The sequence below is a fragment of the Tachypleus tridentatus genome, chromosome 12, assembly GCF_004210375.1.
Source record: "Tachypleus tridentatus isolate NWPU-2018 chromosome 12, ASM421037v1, whole genome shotgun sequence".
In the NCBI taxonomy this organism is placed as follows: Eukaryota; Metazoa; Arthropoda; class Merostomata; order Xiphosura; family Limulidae; genus Tachypleus; species Tachypleus tridentatus.
This window is the reverse complement of record NC_134836.1, coordinates 4,241,745-4,262,688: the sequence shown is the minus strand read 5'-3', so window position 1 is coordinate 4,262,688 and position 20,944 is coordinate 4,241,745. Positions and strand designations below refer to the sequence as shown.

The 20,944-nt window shown below is 31.3% G+C and overlaps 1 protein-coding gene across 4 annotated transcripts in view; it reads right to left on the bottom strand.

The window, feature by feature from the left end:
* Positions 1-20,944, bottom strand: part of nonC (serine/threonine-protein kinase Smg1) — a 136,650-nt gene that overhangs the window by 100,632 nt on the left and 15,074 nt on the right. For all 4 annotated transcript variants that reach the window (XM_076473742.1, XM_076473745.1, XM_076473744.1 and 1 more), the window contains exons 4-13: positions 15,867-15,944; positions 13,753-13,834; positions 12,016-12,063; positions 9,102-9,227; positions 7,045-7,215; positions 4,034-4,140; positions 3,657-3,741; positions 1,826-1,898; positions 893-1,149; positions 147-410 (exon numbers count right to left, since the gene is read on the bottom strand). In XM_076473742.1, the coding sequence (XP_076329857.1) occupies positions 147-410; positions 893-1,149; positions 1,826-1,898; positions 3,657-3,741; positions 4,034-4,140; positions 7,045-7,215; positions 9,102-9,227; positions 12,016-12,063; positions 13,753-13,834; positions 15,867-15,944 (1,291 nt within the window). The remainder of the gene's footprint in view (positions 1-146; positions 411-892; positions 1,150-1,825; positions 1,899-3,656; positions 3,742-4,033; positions 4,141-7,044; positions 7,216-9,101; positions 9,228-12,015; positions 12,064-13,752; positions 13,835-15,866; positions 15,945-20,944) is intronic.

Here is a 20,944-nt window from a genome sequence, read left to right as displayed (position 1 = left end):
TGTATTCTACAACTGCCAATGAAAGTTAGCACTGTTTTCTGATTTTTTTTTTAATTCATCTTCAGAACAATTTAAAATCTAAATGCTCATACATCTGTTAAATTCATTCTAATAATTTTCACTTGCTTAGAAAGAAGGTGACTCACCCCAATGATAGAATGTTTAGCATTGCCAATCTCTGCAAGTGCACAGAGAGATGAAACAAAAGATATCCCAGCAGCCTTCTTAGAGTTATAAGAGAATGTACATCCAATATTGCTCTGACTGCTGGTAAGCTTGCATTCCTTCTCCATCAAGAGAGAAAATGCTGCCTCTATGTCTCCTAAAATGTATTTATAGGCTTCTTCCAGAACAGGAACATTCTTCAACCTCAAAACCATGTGTTGTAGAGCAAGCAGTTGACTTTGTATCTAGGTTTTGAAAAATGAAAATGATGTGACATTAAGTTAAACTTTTTTTAAATTATACTGTAACAACTTTCCATCTTTTGGTAAAACAATACAGTAGTTTGAAACAATCTTCTCATCTTCCATTTTTCTTGTACACTGACAACATTATTACAATGCTTTACAAATATATCACGTCTACAAAAACTGCACTACAATGTGTCATTCAGCTGTACAATTATTTTCGTTTCATTGGAACTTTTAATAATTATTACATGTTGCTTCTGCCACAGTAGAGCTTCTAACACATTATTTACCTTTATTTACTATAATCTGTAGTAAAGAAGAAAGTTAACTTTACAAACAAATTATGATTTGTTTATGTTGAACTAAGCAATATGAAAATGCTTTTCGAAAAAAAAAAAACCTCATCTATTCCTTTGTATAAATAGCATTAAAGGATTTCACTTTCATTTTGATAAAACTTAGAGCACTACAATACTTACATTTTTACTTGGGTAAAACTTCAGTTTGTAACAAAGGCTATCAGGGGAGAAAACAAACTTTACAAATGCAACTGTCAATTGTGTGTTAAGAACATTCACACACTGAATGAGAAGTTGAAGAATGGACAGCAAGTGGACTTCAGATAATTTTTCCACAGACTGAAGTTGAAAGACTTTGAAAAATAACAGTAGCTTATCCATTGCAACAACTGCATGCGACTGGGTGTTCAGTAGAAGCAACATAATGCTCTCATTGGCTGCAAAATAACACAGTAAACACCATACAACAAAACTGTAGGATAGCACCAGTTGAAAGTTATAAGGATTTCAAAGTTGAAATCTTGATTTAATTTTTATACATATGCACACACACACACACACACACACACACACACACAGAAAGAGAGACAGACATACACCAGAATAAGAATACAAAATAATAAATTCAGATTATATTTTTTCAATATATATGATACAAAAATCATAGTAATTCAATATTCTTTTAACTTATGAAAAAGATGCAAATGTTTTGATGGTATTTATACACAAGAAAAAATTAATTATTAATATTAAACAGTAACATTTTAAAGTATTCATAAAGATGTATAGAGTAAGTTATAATCAGGCATTTTAAAGTATTATCATAAAGCATACATTTAATATCAACATTAAAGCACATCCAGACTAGTTGACAGATGTAAACCTGAACAGAATTTTTCAGTTTTGTACATTTTTTGTTAAATTAAAAACAAGCTAATAAAAATGGTTTTACTAATAATGGTCACCCAGATGATAAACCAGTAAATCTTAATGAAAGCAAATTAATAGCTAGGCACAAGTAATCAAAAAGTTACAAAATAATAAGCCTGCTTTAGCATAGGGTTGAAATAAAAAACATCAGTTCCAACCACAGTTTTATATACAGTAACCAACCAGCTGTTATAAGTAGTTCCTGATAGGTATATTCGGTAGTCAACATCACACTTCTCAAAAGACTTTTCAAGTTCTGAAATCACAAATTTTATAATTACATATTCAAATGTGTTTATTGTTGTGCTACATGCACACAGCATATATAAAAAATATTACTAACAAAAACTTGTAAATGCAAATTTCCATGCTTTGCTGCACATTTAAAACTGCTATAAAAATTTAATAGACAGAACACTGATTGTGTATTAAACTAGAACACTGAAATCTAAGAAGAAATGGATGCTAATGTAGTGGAAGTTAAGTGGCATGGGTTTATTATTACACAAACAAGTGGGTAATGAGATACATACTACTTAAAGCATTTACCTCAATTTTTGTTACATTTTTCATACACCAATAAAAATTAAACAATTCAATATAAACTCCTAAGAAAATGTAAAGGAAATAAACTTTGCCTCCTAAAAATAATCACATGATAAAAAGTACAACTTTATAAAAAAAAAAAAATTCAAAATAACAAAAGCAATATATTTCCTTTATATTTACACAGTATTCACCAGCTCAAAAGAATTGTCAAAAATATTGTTGGTGTGAACATACTTTGTAGCCAGTATGAGATACACCTATCCAATGTACAATGTTTTTTTTTCTCTCACAGTGATTACAAAGCATGTTCACATGAACAGTATATTCAATACTTCTCAGTATCTCTCTCTTTGGTGTTCAGGGTCTCTGATTAAGAGTGGAAAACTCCAAAACTACTATAACCAAATAACATGCACTTATCAAAGTGTAGATTACTGAACTCTTTGAACTTAGATTAAGATTTAAAAATTTCTGAAATACTTGTTTATTACATAGTACATTTATCAAATAACAAGTGTTTTGCTTTATCATTACAACAACATCCAAATAAACAAAATAGTTACTGTACAATTACTAATAGAATTATGAATATAAACTTCTGGGTGAAAGTAAAGAGAAACATAACATGTCAGAGAATGAATCTCAGCTGTACCCAGAGTTGAGGAGGCTTTTCAGGCCAGCTGGAATATGGACATACTACTGATTGAGATACTATTTATAGCAGCAAATTTCTTGACCAACTCTTTTGGTATGAACTGGATTTAAGCTGGTGAAGCATAATTTATCAAGTTTATTTATACCAAAACATATCATACTTAAGGCAGAGATTTTTAACACTACCCAACGTAAGGCTTCATTAACCTTAAATTAATTCATTCGTCATTCACAATTAATTATGATAATAGGAAAAATACAAGCTAAGCTTTATGTCTGTATGTTCAAAACTGAATTACCTACACTGGAAATACCAGTTTGTTTTCACACCAGAACTCATCTAATATTAGCATGGAAGTAAAAACCTTTACAAAACATTTTCAGTATATGAGCAAATGGAAGTATCTCATAACTGCTTCAACATTCAACAAATTATCTTTACATTCATCTAGTTCCCAAGAATTCTCACATCTGGTCATCTTATACAGACTGCAGTCTAATATTAAACCTTAGTCCTTTTTCAAGCAAGCTCTGATTTTAAAGACTTCATGCTTGAAAACTGCACAGGATATTCAATTATTACATATTATTTGTGTGGTCAATCTGAGGAAATGCTTTCAATTCTCAAGCTATTAAAACTTCCATATATGTACAAATGTATACATACACAGTGTCTAAGAACTTGAAGTCATTCCTGCCTTGGGACCAACTGCTTATTTTCATAGTCTTACTGTTACATAAATGTCTGAGCTAAGCTCTTAGTTTTTTTGTTGTGTTTTTTTTCTCCCTCCAAGTAACCACACTAGCATACCTCTGTTAGAAAGTCCCACGTCACTGCAATGCTTTCATTTGGAGATACACTCTTTCCAAGACTCTTCAGTACAGTTGTAAATACTCTGGTCATGAAAAATGTATTAAATTTGATATTAAAAACAATTCTCTTGTTTAAATTTTGATTATTGCAGCCATAAATGGCTGCTTGAAATAATAAAAGTCATTTTCTGAAAAATAAAATCAGAAAATTTTAAACTCTAATCAGCCTTAAATATTTCTATTGCTTAACAGTTTTAAATATTTGGCAATTTTTCTTGGAGTACATGAAGACTAAAGTACATCATAGTCTTATGAAACTTTCAAAAAAACAATAAAATATTTCAGTTCAATGAAACACTTTATTCTTAAAAATACCTGATTAAAGATGTGATTTTGGCCAAACACTCTGCTGAAGATGGAGGTTGGTCTTCTAGAGTTCCATCTCCTCCTCCCCCTGTGATTGTATTACCTTGAACCAAGTCCTAAAACAATATTTTACCAATTTAGAAAAATTACATGTTCCTGAATTTACCAACATTTGTTTGATAGGTTGAAAGATAATTTTTTTCAATACTGATTATTTAATAAAACAACTTCACATACAAATTCTTATAAAATCCAGCACTTTACACTATCAACAACATCTGTACACACTCGAAGGAAAATAACAATTTTTTTTTTAAAAAGATGAAAAACAAAATTCATCCAAAAACTAATTGAAATTAATTGTTTTAAGTGGTTGTAATAAATGAAGTTGTAACTTTATAAATGATGACTACATAACAATTTAAGAGCTTACTACTCTAATTAGTTGTTTTGGAAATTTAAGTGAAGTTGCAAAGTGGAAAAAAAAAACAAAAAAAAAACACTTTAGTAGTTACTACTAATTTCAATATTATGAGACTAACACATTAGCAATTTATGTATGTGTTTATTTGTTGTTAATCACAAAGATACACAATGTGCTACCTATGCTATGGCCATCATAGGTGTTGAAATCTCATTTTTAGTGTTATGAACCTTGAGACTAATATGCCCATATGTTTATATAAAAACTTTGCTTTAGAAAAAAAAGGAAAAAAAGTATTTTTCTGTTTTATATCTTAATATATTGGTATTTTCAATGTTATTTGTAACTGAGGAAAGGCTTAATGTTCAATAAAAAAAAAAGTTATTAACTTCTCTAACAATATTCTTCAATGACCTAAATACTGTAATTCCTTCAAATGTATGATCATTAAAAACATACATTTTAAAACACTGGCTATTTTCTATGTAGCTAATAAAAGTGAATAATTATAAAAATCTTATTCTTACAGAAAGATTAACAATTACTGCACAAATACTACTAATGTCATAAAGAATGCATTTGTGTTAGTTTTTTTTAACTCTCTTAACATGAAAAAATTCAATCAGACTTTCAAACATTGTTATGGGTCCAGTACAGAAATTTAAAAAATGCCTAAAAGTATGTTGATGTGAAAAGAGAAAGTTCAAAAGCCTTTGAACTATGCTTATTATTGGTAAAAGGATTTACAAGTAACACTTACTACATCAACTGTTTTTATCACTGAAGCAGAAATGTTTTGCAGTAAAATTAATGAAGTGAGAAAGTTTTCAGAAAGAGAAACCAATTGTTTTTCATGCATCATGGCAGTGCAATATCCTCACATCACTGCTAAAAGTTATACACAAACATTAAGACAAGGCAGAAATAATATAAAAGTTTCTGGAACGAGTTAGGCCTTGTAATGATTAAAACAGGCAAACTAGATATTAAACTTTGTCATACTATTCCCATAATTAACTTAATCACATACATAGGATATGTATAGAAGTCTTTAATTTTCAAAAGTTTTCAAACTCAAACTTTAACTGCTTAATTATTGACAGAACATTCAGTAAAACACTCAAGTAACCAGGATACCTGGTAGCAGTAACAGTAGTAGTCTTAGCCATATGATTAAGTATTGGCTTGCCCAACTGTTAGTCCTACACAATGTTTCATTTTTGCATATATAAAATGACAAAAATACATTTTATCATCATTTCCATAAAACCCAAATCTAAATTATATGCTAACTGTACCTTGTGTTGCACTAGAGGTACTGATAACTGGCATTTTCAATAAGGTTACTTTTAAACAATTTAAGCAAATAAGCTGCAGAAGGAAAAAAAAATCAAAACGTGTGTGTGCAACTATTTCACTTGATTGCATGATGCAAGAATACAGTGGTATGTATTACACACCTTGTGTTACAACCTTCTTCATCAAAAGGACAAAATTAAGTTTGCACAGACTTACCTCAGGTGAATAACACTGATTTTAAACTTTTTGAATTATTGTAATTTAACTGATGTTAATCAAGTAATGTTTATACAAACATCAGCTCAGAAAGAAAGTACTAAAGTCTTCACAGTAGTGTTTCTAATTTCCTATTTTACAGAACAATTAAACTGAAAATGTAATTCACTGACAAATAAAACTGAGGCCATTTTATATTTTTTATAACTAGAAACCAGGGTCTGTTATCTGGACAAGCCTGGCAAGAGACATTTCTCACTAAATATGAGATTACCTTTTATGCACTATTTTGTCTTAAAATTTATCCCTTAAAGTTTGCATGCAGAAAATTAACTTCTCATAATCTATGATTTAACTTGAAAGGGGGGAGATATTACATGAAAAATTAACTCTTCAGCATGAAAGATGTTCTATTAACTTTGAAAAAAAACAAGCACTGAATAAAAAAGCTGAAATAATACCATCTAAAAAATAACTTGCAGAACTTTCTTCTTTCATTTCTAATTTCAAAATATCAAGAAAAAAAAAAAGATTTAATTTGAAAAATAATATTACAGTTCTTAAACATACTGGAGAATAAGGTCAGAATATTCATCAGAAGAGTTTTTCCAACATGTACTTGAATTTACCAACTATCTTTTGATAGGTTAAGAAAACGTTTTTGATACTGGTTATTTATGAAACAGCGACACACACACATACACACACACACACACAGTGTTATAGAAGCCAGTACTTCACACTTCATCCATAATACCATTTCTGTATAGACTCTGAAAATAAAATTAGGCAATGTTGTTTGTTGTTTTTTTATTACTGAAAAACAACTAAATACATGCAAAAACAGGTATTAAAATTAATCATTTTTTATGTTTATAATATACAAGATTAACTTTACAACTTGGCAAATATACAACAAAATTTGCAATTTAAAAATGTTTTGGACAAAATATTCATTTAATGATATTCAATTGGCTTCTTGTATCTTTTATAAAACTATTTGAAAAGAATTTTTTTTTTTTAACAATGATTGAAATAAAGTACAATAGATTATATTACTTTTTGCAAGCTGTAACATTACCTCAGCATAAGCCTCCATATCCTCCAAAAATTGACCCAAAAGAGTCACAGAAAAGTTGATATCTTCTACCCAGAATTGCTGGAAACTAATCAAAGCCTCAGATGTGTAACGTGTAAGACTGTATGCTTGAGTAGAATCAATATGCCAACCAACAAGAATATCCACAGTATCCTTAATGTTACAGATATTCAGAAATTAGTCTACATATTAGACTTTTCATTTCTCAAGTTATCTTAAAATATCTTAAATTTAGTTCATCATTATAATTTCAAAATCACTTCACAATCCTACAGATATACAACTACTCTAAATTTAACTTGTCAAGTGAAATTATATTTAGTTAGCAATATCTTTAGTAATAATAACTTTCCTCGATATTTTACACATTAACCATACTACTAATTAACAAATAAATTGAGTTAACAATTTAAACATATACAGTCTCCCCAAGAAATAAAAAGTTGAGTGTTATATTAAAACGATTATGAGTATGTAACTTGTCAAAAGTATGAGACAACAGCAGCAAAATATTAATGGTGCACTGCATACATAACTACATTGATAAATTTTCTAGGTAGTGCAATATGACTGAACACTGATTGTAACAGCTTCTTCATATGCAAAAAATTCACACTCAGATCATAAAAATGTGTTCAGATTTTGGATTTATATTTTCATAGAATCGAAAATCCTTTGTATTTAATGGCATTATAAAATAAAAATTTTGATAAAATTGTGACACCAGGACCAATCAGAAAGAGACCCAGAACAATCTGCATCCTAGTTGTATTAAGTACAGTACGGCATTTTGTAAAGATCAAGAATTCATGAAGACAGAAGACATTTGCAAAAACTGTACACATGTGCTAGGCAACAGTGCACAACAATCAAGAAAAAACTCCATCTGGAAAAATGACAAAATTTGAACAGTTGAATGGATATGTTATGGAAACATACCTAGGGCAGCTAGAAAATGAAATAGGTGTTTATGTTATATCATATACAAAAAATGTACCTATCAAATTACTGGACACAGCCTGCAGATTTCTGTATAAATGGACTGTCAAAACAGTCACCAGGAAAGCACAATTCTCCTATGCTAGATAAATAATAGAAAGCAACCAAAGAGTGGCTTACTTTGGATATAATGGAGAATTTTGCAAAAGAAACTATGCTGCAGGGATACTGTAAAGATAAAAGTATGACTGAACATGTTAGCAAATGTAATAAAGTGGTGAAGCTCCAAAATAATTCGAATATAACATACTCAGCTTCTACATCTTACAGTTTTGAATAGAATAAAGTAACACTTCAGTGAAGTATTATCATAGAAGTTTAACTTTACTAATTTTCATGCCCGATGTCCAGGGCAATCAACACATTCTTGCTTCCATCACATGATGGTATCACTATGCTCTGGGTAAGATGTAGGCATCCCCTGCTTATAAGAAATGAAAATTGCTTCTTAATAAGCAGTGCTTCAGCCAACTCCGCATATTTACCTATTTCAAAAATATAGAACTTTTCTACAGCAGATAAGTAAATATGAATATCAACTAACAAATATCTCAAAAGATTAGACGTCTTCAAAGTTTTTCAATGAATATTTGTTCTAGTAAATCTTTACCATATAATGTTTTCACACTTATTTTGTGAGTGATTTTAACTATAACAGTGAGTTTACAAATATAAACCACAGGCATATATCCATTCTGTGAAATAACATTCTATTGTATCAAATGTGGGAGTTGCCATGTTATGTATTTTTTATCATGTATTTCCTAAAATACACTGTTCAAAACTTCTTACACTTACTATAAATGTACTAATAATTTTTGGCACATTACAATATAGTTGATGTCATTTCCTCCCATTTTAAGCAGCTGATAGATTTTGTGTGTTAAACTCTAATTGTAGTCAAATATTCTATAACCTGAATTACAACAATCAAAATAATTGTTGATTTAGAAGAATGGGGTGAATATTTAAAAATGACAAAAAATATTTAGTCAATTACAATTTCCATATGCAAGACATTATCAATACTTTTAACATACCCTAAAATGACTCCTAAATATTGAAGGGAAGGTCTTGGCAATGTCAATAATCACATCCACAACAGCAACAAGTAGATCAGGAAGATCTGCATTCTCTAGTGTTGACTGTGTGTTTGTCATGATCATCTGAAAATAAAAACAAACATCTTCAATCTTTTCTATAGTGTTGATAAAGCAATTTAGTCTTCATTATACAATAAAAAGCAAAGTTAAATAACAACATTTCTAAATTTATATATTAATTTTTCTTACAAATCGATATTTTTCTTACTATATCAAAATATATAAATACTGATAACATCTATTGAGAGGTATATGTATATCTTATTTCTATAAAAATAAAACATTTTAAATTAAAAATATCAAATCACAATGCTCGAGTAATTTTAAATTTAACCAATTTTATATTACCCACAAATAATCAGTTTCTACCAGTGCACATTATATGGATATGAATGGTGGGAAGATAAAACCACGAATACACAAGGATTTAAGGCTGTACAACAATACCTCAAATAATATTGCTAAGTTTGAAATCAAAACTTTAGCAATTTTTAATCTTTAATAGCCTTTTACCATGTACTTCTAATCATAAGGCAGACTTAGCAAAAACAGCGAGAAAAATATATTTGAAACACTAACAAGATATAGTTAAAATGTACTCATGAAGATAGCAATTGGTAGACTTAAATTACCAAGTACCTTCAAAGATAACATTATTCTATGACCTTTAGTGCCTTACTAAACAATTCTACATTCCCAAAGGTTATCTCAATATTTCTTGCAAAGTAAAGTTATTTACACTATTTGTTAACATAACTAAAGAATTTGGCATGTGTAATTAACCGAGTTAAAGAAGCAACTTGTTTTAGGTCACCAACAGTTATTATACAAATATACTACTACATCCATTATAAGGTCAAAAAATTGTCAAACCAATTAACTCTCCCTCAATGGAATCAGCCAATGTTTTTATTTATAAATACATATAAAGCTACACAACAGACCATTTGTGATCTGCCCACCACAGGTACTGAAACCTGGTTTTTAACATAGTAAGTCATCATAAATAGAAATAGTCAAACAAGACAAATTTACAACCCCAAGTTGACCTTTATAGTTTCCATACTAAAGTGTGAAGTGATTTTTATGTTAAAGATTAAAATATTTTTCTTCATTTGGAAAAGCTCTAAAACCTCCAAAGTAAATTTGAAAAACTCTAATAAAATCTTATATTTTATCTGTAACTGTCTATCCTAATTTCATAAACAAGGCATCAATTTGAATGACCTCAAACATCTTTAAAAAAAAAAAAAAAAAAAAGAGTCTAAATTACTTTTTCTAGAATAACTTTAAATTGTAACACTAAACTACGTTTCTTTATCCTAAACAGATTTAAACTCATAACTGTATAAATCTATTTGTATTTAATTTTGTTTCACTGCCCTTTGAACTGCATCTAACTATTCAAATTAATTAACACACTCCAGGTGCTTGTGAGCATATCTTGTGTACAATGCTTTATTATTCATTATTGTTTACCTAATCTAATCTAAAAAGTTTCTCATTTTATCATCTTAATTACTTTTATAATAATAAATAAATAAAGAAACAATACAGATGAATAACAAGTAATGAAGTACTACCTTTTTTGTTTTTGGTTTTTTTCTGCCAACTTTTGCTCACACTTAATCCTACTTTTTCTTTTTATATTAATGGTACTACTACACTAATTTTTTTATTCAATTAAATAATGGAGCAAAGAACACAAAATAACAAAAAATGCAAACAACATTCTAAACTATCTCAGTTTTTCTGGTTTTCTAGTTATGCAATAAGAGCCACTAAAATTCAGCTGAGCTCAATGTGTTTCTCATAGGAGTAAAGTTTGAACTGGAAGCAAAGTAGACAGTTCTCTGTGCAGAAAATAATACGATATAAGATGTTATTTGGTAGATTAGAACATTGATTTTCAATTGGCTATAAATAATACAGCATTAAATGTCAGAGAAAACTACTGACAATTTCTGAGAGACAGGATGTGACAGATGATTGTGGCAGGGTCTGGTTTTCTTTTTTATTGCTCTGTAACTAAATAAGATTGAAGGCTATGAAAATTATGCTGAACTTGAATGATAATAAAATTATAATGAGTAACTTATGCAAAATTTCATACTTCTCAGAGGGGTGGTAAATAGGAGAAGAGAGGATGCCATAGGAAAAATTGTCAACTTTAATAGTAAATTCAGAATTTGTTTTAAATATTACCTTATAAGATTAAGAACATAAAATGTATATGCTATACAACTGAGGTTATTAGCTACATTATTTGCAAATCATAATAAAGTAGTTTAAATTTTAAATGTAACTCATTAAAACATTGACATACAGAAAAAGATGCCCATTGCAAAAGTATTAATATGTCTATATTTCATCCAATAATATACTGCTTATCACTTATTTGTAATCTTAACTTTCATGCAATTAATTTACTGTTCTACAATATCAAATTTAGGCTTATGGTTTAAATTCAACACCAAAAATCTTTCAGTTATCAACACTATAAATATCATATATTAATCAAAAAGTAACACTATACAGATGCCTATAAACTAAGAAAATACAGTGTTCTGAACACAAAACAATCATGCACATTGACTGACCAGTTTTGTACAAAATGTGTGTCTAGAAGCTTACTATCATATTTACCAGTTATTTCCATAAGGATAAATATAATCTGAGCACAGAATAGAAACTTAAATATTTAATATTAAATATATTTCACACTAACTAACAACAACAACTAATATCTGTGCAAATGAACAGCAATAAAATGATTTACTGACTAATCAACTAAACATGTGTTTTAAACATATTCAAATAATACAAAAAAAAAAATGAGTCTTCAACTTACTGGCATTAGGTTCTCCAGTCCACCAGAGCTTTTATCCTCTTTTAAATTCTAGTCACATAAAAACAAATAAATCAGTCAGTTACATATAAACAGTCTTGTACATTTTTTACACAAACATAAATGCAGTTTTTATATTACCAGGTACAAATCAAATAAACTTCAGGTGTGTGTGTGTGTGTGTGTGTGTGTGTGTGTGTGTGTGTGTGTGTGTGTGTGTGTGTGTGTGAACAAAAACAGATGCAAGTGTAAAATACACCACAGCAGACATTTTGTACAACATACTGAACATCTATCAAATTCTTAAAAAGGTCTAACATCAGGTCACAGAATGATGTTACAATTTTATTCACCAATAATACCAACTACAATTAAGGTTTGCCCTAACTAAACTAAAGCAACAAATATACACAATTTACAGTTTTAAAATTACCTCTTTATTGAACACAGACCATTCTTAATAAAGGTTTAGCTAATATTAGGGTTAACACAAATGAACGTGTAAAGATTTAAGTATCTGCAATTAGAATTCTTTATTATTACAAAACTCCTGTATTCAAAGAATAACTGTTGCAATAATGACACTAATGTAAAAATGTACACTGCTAATCTAAAATGAAATGTTAACTATTAAAATTCGACATCTATGCACATGTTCATAATGTGATGACTTTTTTTGTTACACTGTCTATAATCATTTATTACAATATTAAAGGTTCAAGTAGCTACACATGTACTAACTCTTCCCCATTCTGTAGACATTGTCCAGTAATTATAATAGTTTTTGACATGTTCAAACTTGGTTTCTTATTAGTACAGAATAAATAAAAATATACAAATAACAGCAGTTTGAACTACAGTGATCATAGCTACTGAGTAGAATTTGAATGCACTTATGCAACTGCTAATTTTAAATATATAGTTTAAGACTAAAAGTGCACACACGCACGCGCGCGCGCGCACGCACACAAAGATCTAAATACATCTACTTCTAAGACACATGATTCACACCACCCCCACATACAATTTTCTCAGTTCACGTTCTGATAATAACTTTTTGTAACACATACAATTCTTATTTACTAAAAATACATTAAAAACTGCAAACATTCCTTTATATAGCAAAATAAGCTTACACATGATAAAATACTTGATATATCAGACACAGGGCAGGATTAATTTAATTTAGGGATAATGTAGGCACAGCATTCAAGACAAGTAAACAAAGATGAAATTGGTTTCAAATGCTTAGTTCAGAGTGACACTTGTAAGTTAATACAGAAAATTTTGGAAGACTAATCTACAAACAAACATCACTCTGAACTACAGTTTCTGCCTTTTTCTCTTGTTATTTCAGAATGAATTTCTGTTTAGCCTTAACTAGCTAAACCTGTGTTTTTTTCAATTTTGAAATAATTTTGCAAGATTTAAAAAATAACTTTATATTCATTGTTACATCAGATTTTAAAATTCAAATTATTCTTCACATTTAGTAGCAGCAATGAAACAATTATCAAATTACAATGGAACTGAAGTTAAAATGTTTGCTAAATATTTGAATCATAATATGATCAGTTTTTCACAAATATCTTATTTTTATGCTTTTAAATACTAAGCATTAGAACAAACTGAGCTTTCAGCCTTTATTGAAAATATTTTCCCTTTAAACTACCTAATTAGATCAACAAGGCCTATTAAATAAGAGATATACAAATAGCAGCAGAAGTTAAGAAAGCTTACCTCATGCAATGTTTTGACTAATAAAATCCGGTACTCATCTGATATTGTTGAGTTACAAGTGTTGAAGATCCACTGGAAAAAGCTATGAAAACAAGAGGTCACTATTACCTAGCTTAAAAGATTCATAATAAAATACATTCATTGCAATGAAAACTACATTTTCCATTAAACAGTTGTGCACTATCCTACTACTGGTCATTTTTAGCTAACAATAGCAACTTATTTACTTCTTCCTTTTTTCTTTATTAATAAATCTGTACTTAACACAGTTATGGTATTTTGCACAAGAGATGCAAAATATTTTTTCAAGATACTGAAATCGACTCAAAAGTCCCAGTAAAAAAAAAAAAGTAATCTTCTTTCTGCAGAGAAACAAAATTCATGTCTTAATGTACTACAGCTTCTGCATTAATCTGTAGTTTTAGGAACAGAACAATATATACTGCACAAAAAAATTAAAGGAACAAGTACACATTTCAGTATATTTTTGTCATAACTAAATTTATGTATGAAAAACACATCCATTCATCAACAAGTGTATTTTTTAAGCTGGGGAGTGAAGTTTCAAGCAACCCAAACGAAACTCACCTCACTCAAGGAGAATGCAACTCAAGGTACCCTATATAAGGCTGTTATGTGAAACTATGCATTCCTCATTAATTCTCGCAACAAACACCAACATGGAACTTTTGTGGTTTGTTTCATCAGTGTGTACCTTCATCTTGTGTACCCAAGCAGCCATCTGACAAAGAACATGGTGGCCAGGGCAGTCCAGATGCTGGAGGATGGCCAGACCCAAAGGAGGGTGGTGCAGCGCATCATTGTGTCACGAAGTGTCAATCGACTTTGGCAACGCTAGCAGGAGATGAACTCCTATGACAGGACACCAGGTCAAGGCCATCATTGCTGCACAACAGCCAGAGAGGACCACTACATCATGACTACTGCTCTGTGGGACAAGTTAGCTACAGCTCAGTCACTGTGAAATGATCTTCAACATTCCACTGGAACCCGTGTGTCGACACAAACAGTTCGCAATCATCTGCATGAAGAAGGCCTTAGGGTCAAATGGCCTGTAAGAGGCATTATTCTGACAGTGCAACACCATGCAGCCATGTTGGAGTTTGCTCATCAGCAGCTGAACTGGGAACTTCGTCAATGGGCCACCGTGCTGTGGATAGAAGAGAACAGGTTCAGCTTGTCTCGTGATGATGGACGTGCGAGAGCGTGGAGATGCTGAGGAGAGCAATTTTCTAGTTCTAACATAGTGCAAGACGATGCTTATGGAGGAGGTTCTGTAATGGTCTGGCCAGGCATATGCTTGGGTAGCCACATGGACTTACTCATACTCAACAAGGGTGCTCTGAACACACAAAAATATTGACAAAATTCTGGAACCCATTGTGAGGCCTTTTGCCAGTGCTGTCAGCAGTAGGTTCATTCTCATGCAGGTTAACTCGCAAACCCATGTTACCAGACTATATATGGACATCCTTGATGAGAAAGGAAGAGAGACTTTTGAGTGGCCCACCAGATCTCCAGATTTAAATCCGATTGAACATTGTTGGGATATATTGTTGAGGCGAGTTAGTGAATGCTAGCACCTTCCTCATAATGCATAGGAACTCCAATAAGCCTTGGTAGATAAGTGGGATGCCATACCCCAATATAACATCGATAGACTGATTCAAACTGCCAAATCAGTGTCAGGAGTGTGTCACAGCCCGTTGAGGTCACAATAGACATTGAATGTTTCAAACATTTCTTGAATAAATGTACATAAACTGTTTAAAGTATTGTTTCATATGGGATATCAGTTTTGGTGATACTGGTCATTTTTACAAACTTTATTTCTCCATGTTTTACTGTTCATCACACATTAGAAAATGGATACAGATGGAACTGAAATGAGGCAAATTACCTAAAAAAATAAAAATATTATCACATTTGGAACACTGAGATAAATTATGAGAAAATGTACTTGTTCCTTTAATTTTTTGGGGGCAGTTTATATTTTAAAAAATCATTTTTAATTTGATCCTAGTTACAAATAAGTGAACAATTTTTCATACCTTATCATTAAACAGTCCTAATAACTTTAGTCTGTTGCTTACCTTCTAGCCTCAGATCCTAAGAGTGTTCCAATCATTCCTAAGCAGGATACAATCTCTTGTTTCACACTATGATGTAATCTGAATACAAAATACCATTGTGAAGACACCTTAATCACAACAGCACAAAACATTTATAAAATGCAGACAATATAGTTTCAGTAAATCCCTCAAGTTGGTGGTATGTGCCTCTATAAAACAAATGTTAGTCATTTGTCTTAAAAGTCATACATAATGTTGTAGTACAAATTACTGTAACATTAACCTGTGGACTCTCAACAATGCACTATAAAGCAGTAACGTTTTAGTTGCATTTTTGTCAGGAAAAACACTAATACAAGGAATTCTAAAACACACTCAATTTCAAATAATCCATACAAGACCCACACTCAAAAAAAAATTAAGGTTTCTAATATTAAAGTATCTGTAGAGCCTTTAAACCCTAAAATTATACTACGCAATTATACAAAAATAGATTTAATTCAAAAACATTATTTACAATTAATGCAGACATCAATCTTAATATTATTCATGGATATATATATACAATATAATGTGAGCATGTGTGAAAAATAACAAAGCAAAATTCTATGGCAAAATGAAAAGCTATTAATAGATTACTAAGCTATATTTGTGAAAAATGAAGCTCATTCATTTTTATTCTATTCAATTAAATAATCAAGCTTTTTTTTTGATATAGCACAACCAATAAAGTTACATTCAAGAATTAATTATAACATTACTATATTACTAATATTACCATTTACAACTATTAGCTTTATGATCAAGTAACTTAGTTTCAACAACATAACAAATTAAACTTAAAATTTACTTTAGAAAGAGGTACATGGGAATATATTTGTACAATAACAAAATGCGTTTAACCAGTCTGAAATTTAGTTGTGTAATATTTATTTCACAAAAGTTACCGCCTGAAAAAGTATGTTTGTGATTTTATTATAGAAAAGCCACAATTAGCTATCTATTGTGTCCACCATGGGGAATCAAACCCCTAATTTTAGCACTGTAAACCAATAGACATACCACTGTTCCAGCAGAGGACTTAAACTGAAAGAGACATTTGGAGTTTGTGAAAAGAATAAATATTGAATGTGTCATAAGCACATGTTTTGTTTTTTTTGTTTATTCATTCATTCAGTGCATATTCACTTCAGATATAAGCCTCAGCTTTTAAGCTGAAATACAATAAACCAACATAGAAATAAGTTGATGTATGTGTTTTATCTTTTATCAGCTTCATTTTGTATTATTCCATTGCATGAGTTGCTAGGAATGCAAGAATTATTATAAAAACTTCTGAAGATAAACTTTTTGTTTTGTTGTAATTCTGAAATGAGAGTCCAAGAAAATGGTTTCTTAATTATGGAAATTTGAGGGCACCATGTATAAAAATACATTTCAGAAATGGCTGATATGGATATTAATACTTTTAGTAATATAGCAAGGAATAGGTACATGATGCTCACCAAGGAAGGTCAAAACACTGTTCTCTGCTTTATTAGTAAAAGTGTTAATACCCATACCAGCTGTTCCGAGATAAATTTTTATTTCAAGTTGGTTTCTCGTTATCAAGAACTGTGGTATTAACACTTTTGTTTTTGTTTACTAACTTCATCTTACATTTATGACATGACACTGATAATTTACCAAAACACAAAGCTGTAAATTTGTACTTAAACAAACAAAAAAACTATCTTAAAATTTATTTAATATTTAGAAGTTTCTATAGATAATCTGACTGTGCTATGTGTACTACTTTCAACTGACACTGAACGTCATTGCTAATAATGGTAAATAGGAGAAAAAAATTCTGATTTACAGGAAATAACAGCTATGGGATAAGCCTTTCAGAAAACAAGTGCACAAGCGAGTGAGAGAAAGTGCTAGAACTGCTCCCTTTATTTTTTCTGTTTTTAAGTTTATCCTCTTGCTAATTTTTCTTAAGACATTATTCATATAGAATATTTGCAAATCAACAGCAAAACTTTAAACAATTCTGAAAATATGTTCTTCAACACAATATTCAAGAATAAAACAAGATGTTCAGTAAACTATATTCACATTCAACTCTTTGGTATACCAAATAGTTCTGCATGCAATACAACTAGTCTACTAAAGTGATTTGAAGGATGGTCCATTGTTTAGATTGGAAGCAAGAATTCACTCCAATCTCTATATAGCTAATGGTTCACTACTTAAGACAAATAACAGATGGGATTTCCTAAAAACCAAAAGCAAATACCACCACTCAGTGATACAGGGTTTACATCAGTGGTTCTTAACCTTGTTAGAGGTACTGAACCCCGGAAGTTTCGCACTTGCATTCACTGAACCTTTCATAGTTGGAAAAATAAAATATGATTTTTTTCAAATTCAAAACATAAGTAGATATTTTATTAGTGCACAAAATGAACCATGCATCAGTTGCACACAATATCACTATGTTTAAAGAACAAAACCAGCAAAACATGAATTTCACACAAAAACAAAACTCAATGAATATTTACTGTAAATCAATGTGACTTTTGCTGTTGTCTTTCAGAGACAAGTTCAGAAATGCATGGCTTTACCTTGGCAAGTACAACTCTCATATCATTTTTACAACAACAAAGTCTGTTCATTTTCTTTGTTTTTATGTTTACCATCCTCAAAAAGGATTGCTCGCAAAGATATGTTATAACAAACAGTACGAGTATCTCAAGGGATTTCTTAGCAATAAGAGGGTACTCTACGATTTGGTGACACCAACGTTGAGAGCGTTGTTGTTGTTGTGAAAAGTTGATGTTGAACCTGGCTCTGCTGAAGTTCAATGATTTCGTCGAGGTATTCATCATTGACATGATGTTGCAAGACTAAATATGAATGGCTGTCTCACCCATGCTGGATATAACTCTCTGGTGGGGAAGTATCTGTTGAGAGACTTTGCAAACTCATCTAAGTGCGTGGCAATTGCTTGCTTCAGTTCCCCGGGTACAGAAATGTCTCCGATTTCAGAAACATCTTCGATCTAACTTACACAGTTGTCCTTCAGGTTTTCTTCCACTTCGATGATGTTGACTCCACCGCCCTACATCTATTGATTGAAAACATTGAAGATATCGGCCATGTACGCTAAAATGAGAATGAACTCAGATTTTTCGAAGCAATCTGCATGACAATGTTGGTGCTCTCGCAAAAACAGGGCTAATTCCACACACATGGCAAAAATACGATTCAGCACCTTTCCCAAAGATAACCACCGAATGTTAGAATGATACAGAATAGTACTTCAAAATTCAGAGCCCATTTCATTACCCAGCTCTTTGAAGATACGGTGCATCAGGACACTATTTCGTACAAAGGTCACACATTCCACTACAATTTTTAATACTTATGCCAGTTTTGAAGGCAAGGTTTTTGTTGCCAACACATGCCTGTGCAGAACACAGACAGTGCGTTACAATGACGTGTGGTGCATCGGCTTTCACCAGCGCACCAAAACCAGAGTTATGTCCCAGCATGACTGGAGCTCCAAACAAACAAACTGCAGAAACCATATCCCACGGAAGATCGTTGTCTCTGAAGAAGTCATCCACAAGTTCCTTCACATTGACTGCCTTAGTTGTTGTTGTAAGAAGCTTACAAAATAAAAAATCTTTTATCTTGTCGTTCTTCACATAACGCACAAATACAACAAGCAGGCTTAGACTGGAAACGTCAGTGGTTTCATCGAGTTGAAAGCTGAATTTTGCTGGGCTTGAAATCAGATCTGCAACAACTTGAGCCAAGATGTCATCACTCATGTCATCTATTCTGCTGCTGATGGTGTGATTTGAAAGAGGAATTTGGGATAACTTATTTTTAGCACCTTTTCCCAGAATGATATTCGCCATCTTCAACTCAGCTGGTTTTACGAGTGCTTCACCAATGGTGTGTGGTTTGCCCTGCTTTGCAATCAAGTACGCAACTTCGTACGATGCTGTGAGGATCGGTTTTTCGATGGGTACAAAGCCGAGAACAGGCAAAGTAGCCTTTTCATTGAACCTGGCTCTCTTTACCTTGAATTCAGCAAGCGTTGTGTTCTTGTATTTCCCATCTCCATGCAGCTTTAGGGAGTGTTCTCTTAGTTTTGCTAGACTAGAATTGCTCAACTTGGCATTGCAAATCATGCATCGAGGATGCTGACTCCAATCATGTTCCATTATACACGTGAATCCATATTGTAAGTATTCGTCTGACCGCTTTCTGTTTTTGCTTGACATAGTTAGTATGAAGGGATTGAAAGATTAGGAAAAAAAATCACAAATGATGCACGATTACTACAGTCACAAGTCAACTGCTAAGCGCACGAAGTTTCCTGCAGCACAGATATTAAGGGCAAGTGGAGCATGACGTCACGAATCATAGGAGTGGGGTGAACGGAACAAACACACACACAGTGCATGTGTCTTGGCCTCTGCTGAACCCCTGGGGTTCGATTGAACCCAGGTTAAGAACCACTGGTTCACATAATCACTGTTTTGTTGAATTTTGAACATTCTCAACATAACAAGTATTAAAATAACACATTTTAGATATCCTAACTATGATTATTAGTAACTGTTGAAAGTGACAACTTCAGAGAACATGAAAAGTGTGTGACAATGTGTCAGAGCACTACAGTAGTTCAAAATACACAAGCAACACCTAGAGCATTAGAAGTTTGCAAAGCATGTTAAGAATAGGTATTGGACATTAAATTTTTAGTCATACGAACATAGAAGAAAGCTGTAGGAAGTATAGACTTCAATTGTTATTTAGCACTAAAAAAAATGGATACAAATGTAAAAGAATACAGTAATTGTTAGAACCCTTAAGCCCAATATCTAGACAGAAATGGTTTTGGAGATTAAAATTAAGTGCAATAAAACATTACCAGCAGCAGAAATGTAGTAATCTACAGTAAAATTATGGGGAAATAAAACGATTTTTCTCTGATTTCACCCCTAAACACCACAAAGTGCTTTTACTTCCTGATATCTACCGTGACTAAGTTGAAAACCTGAAACTGTGCCTTTTCCAGTTTCATATTTATAGGTTTA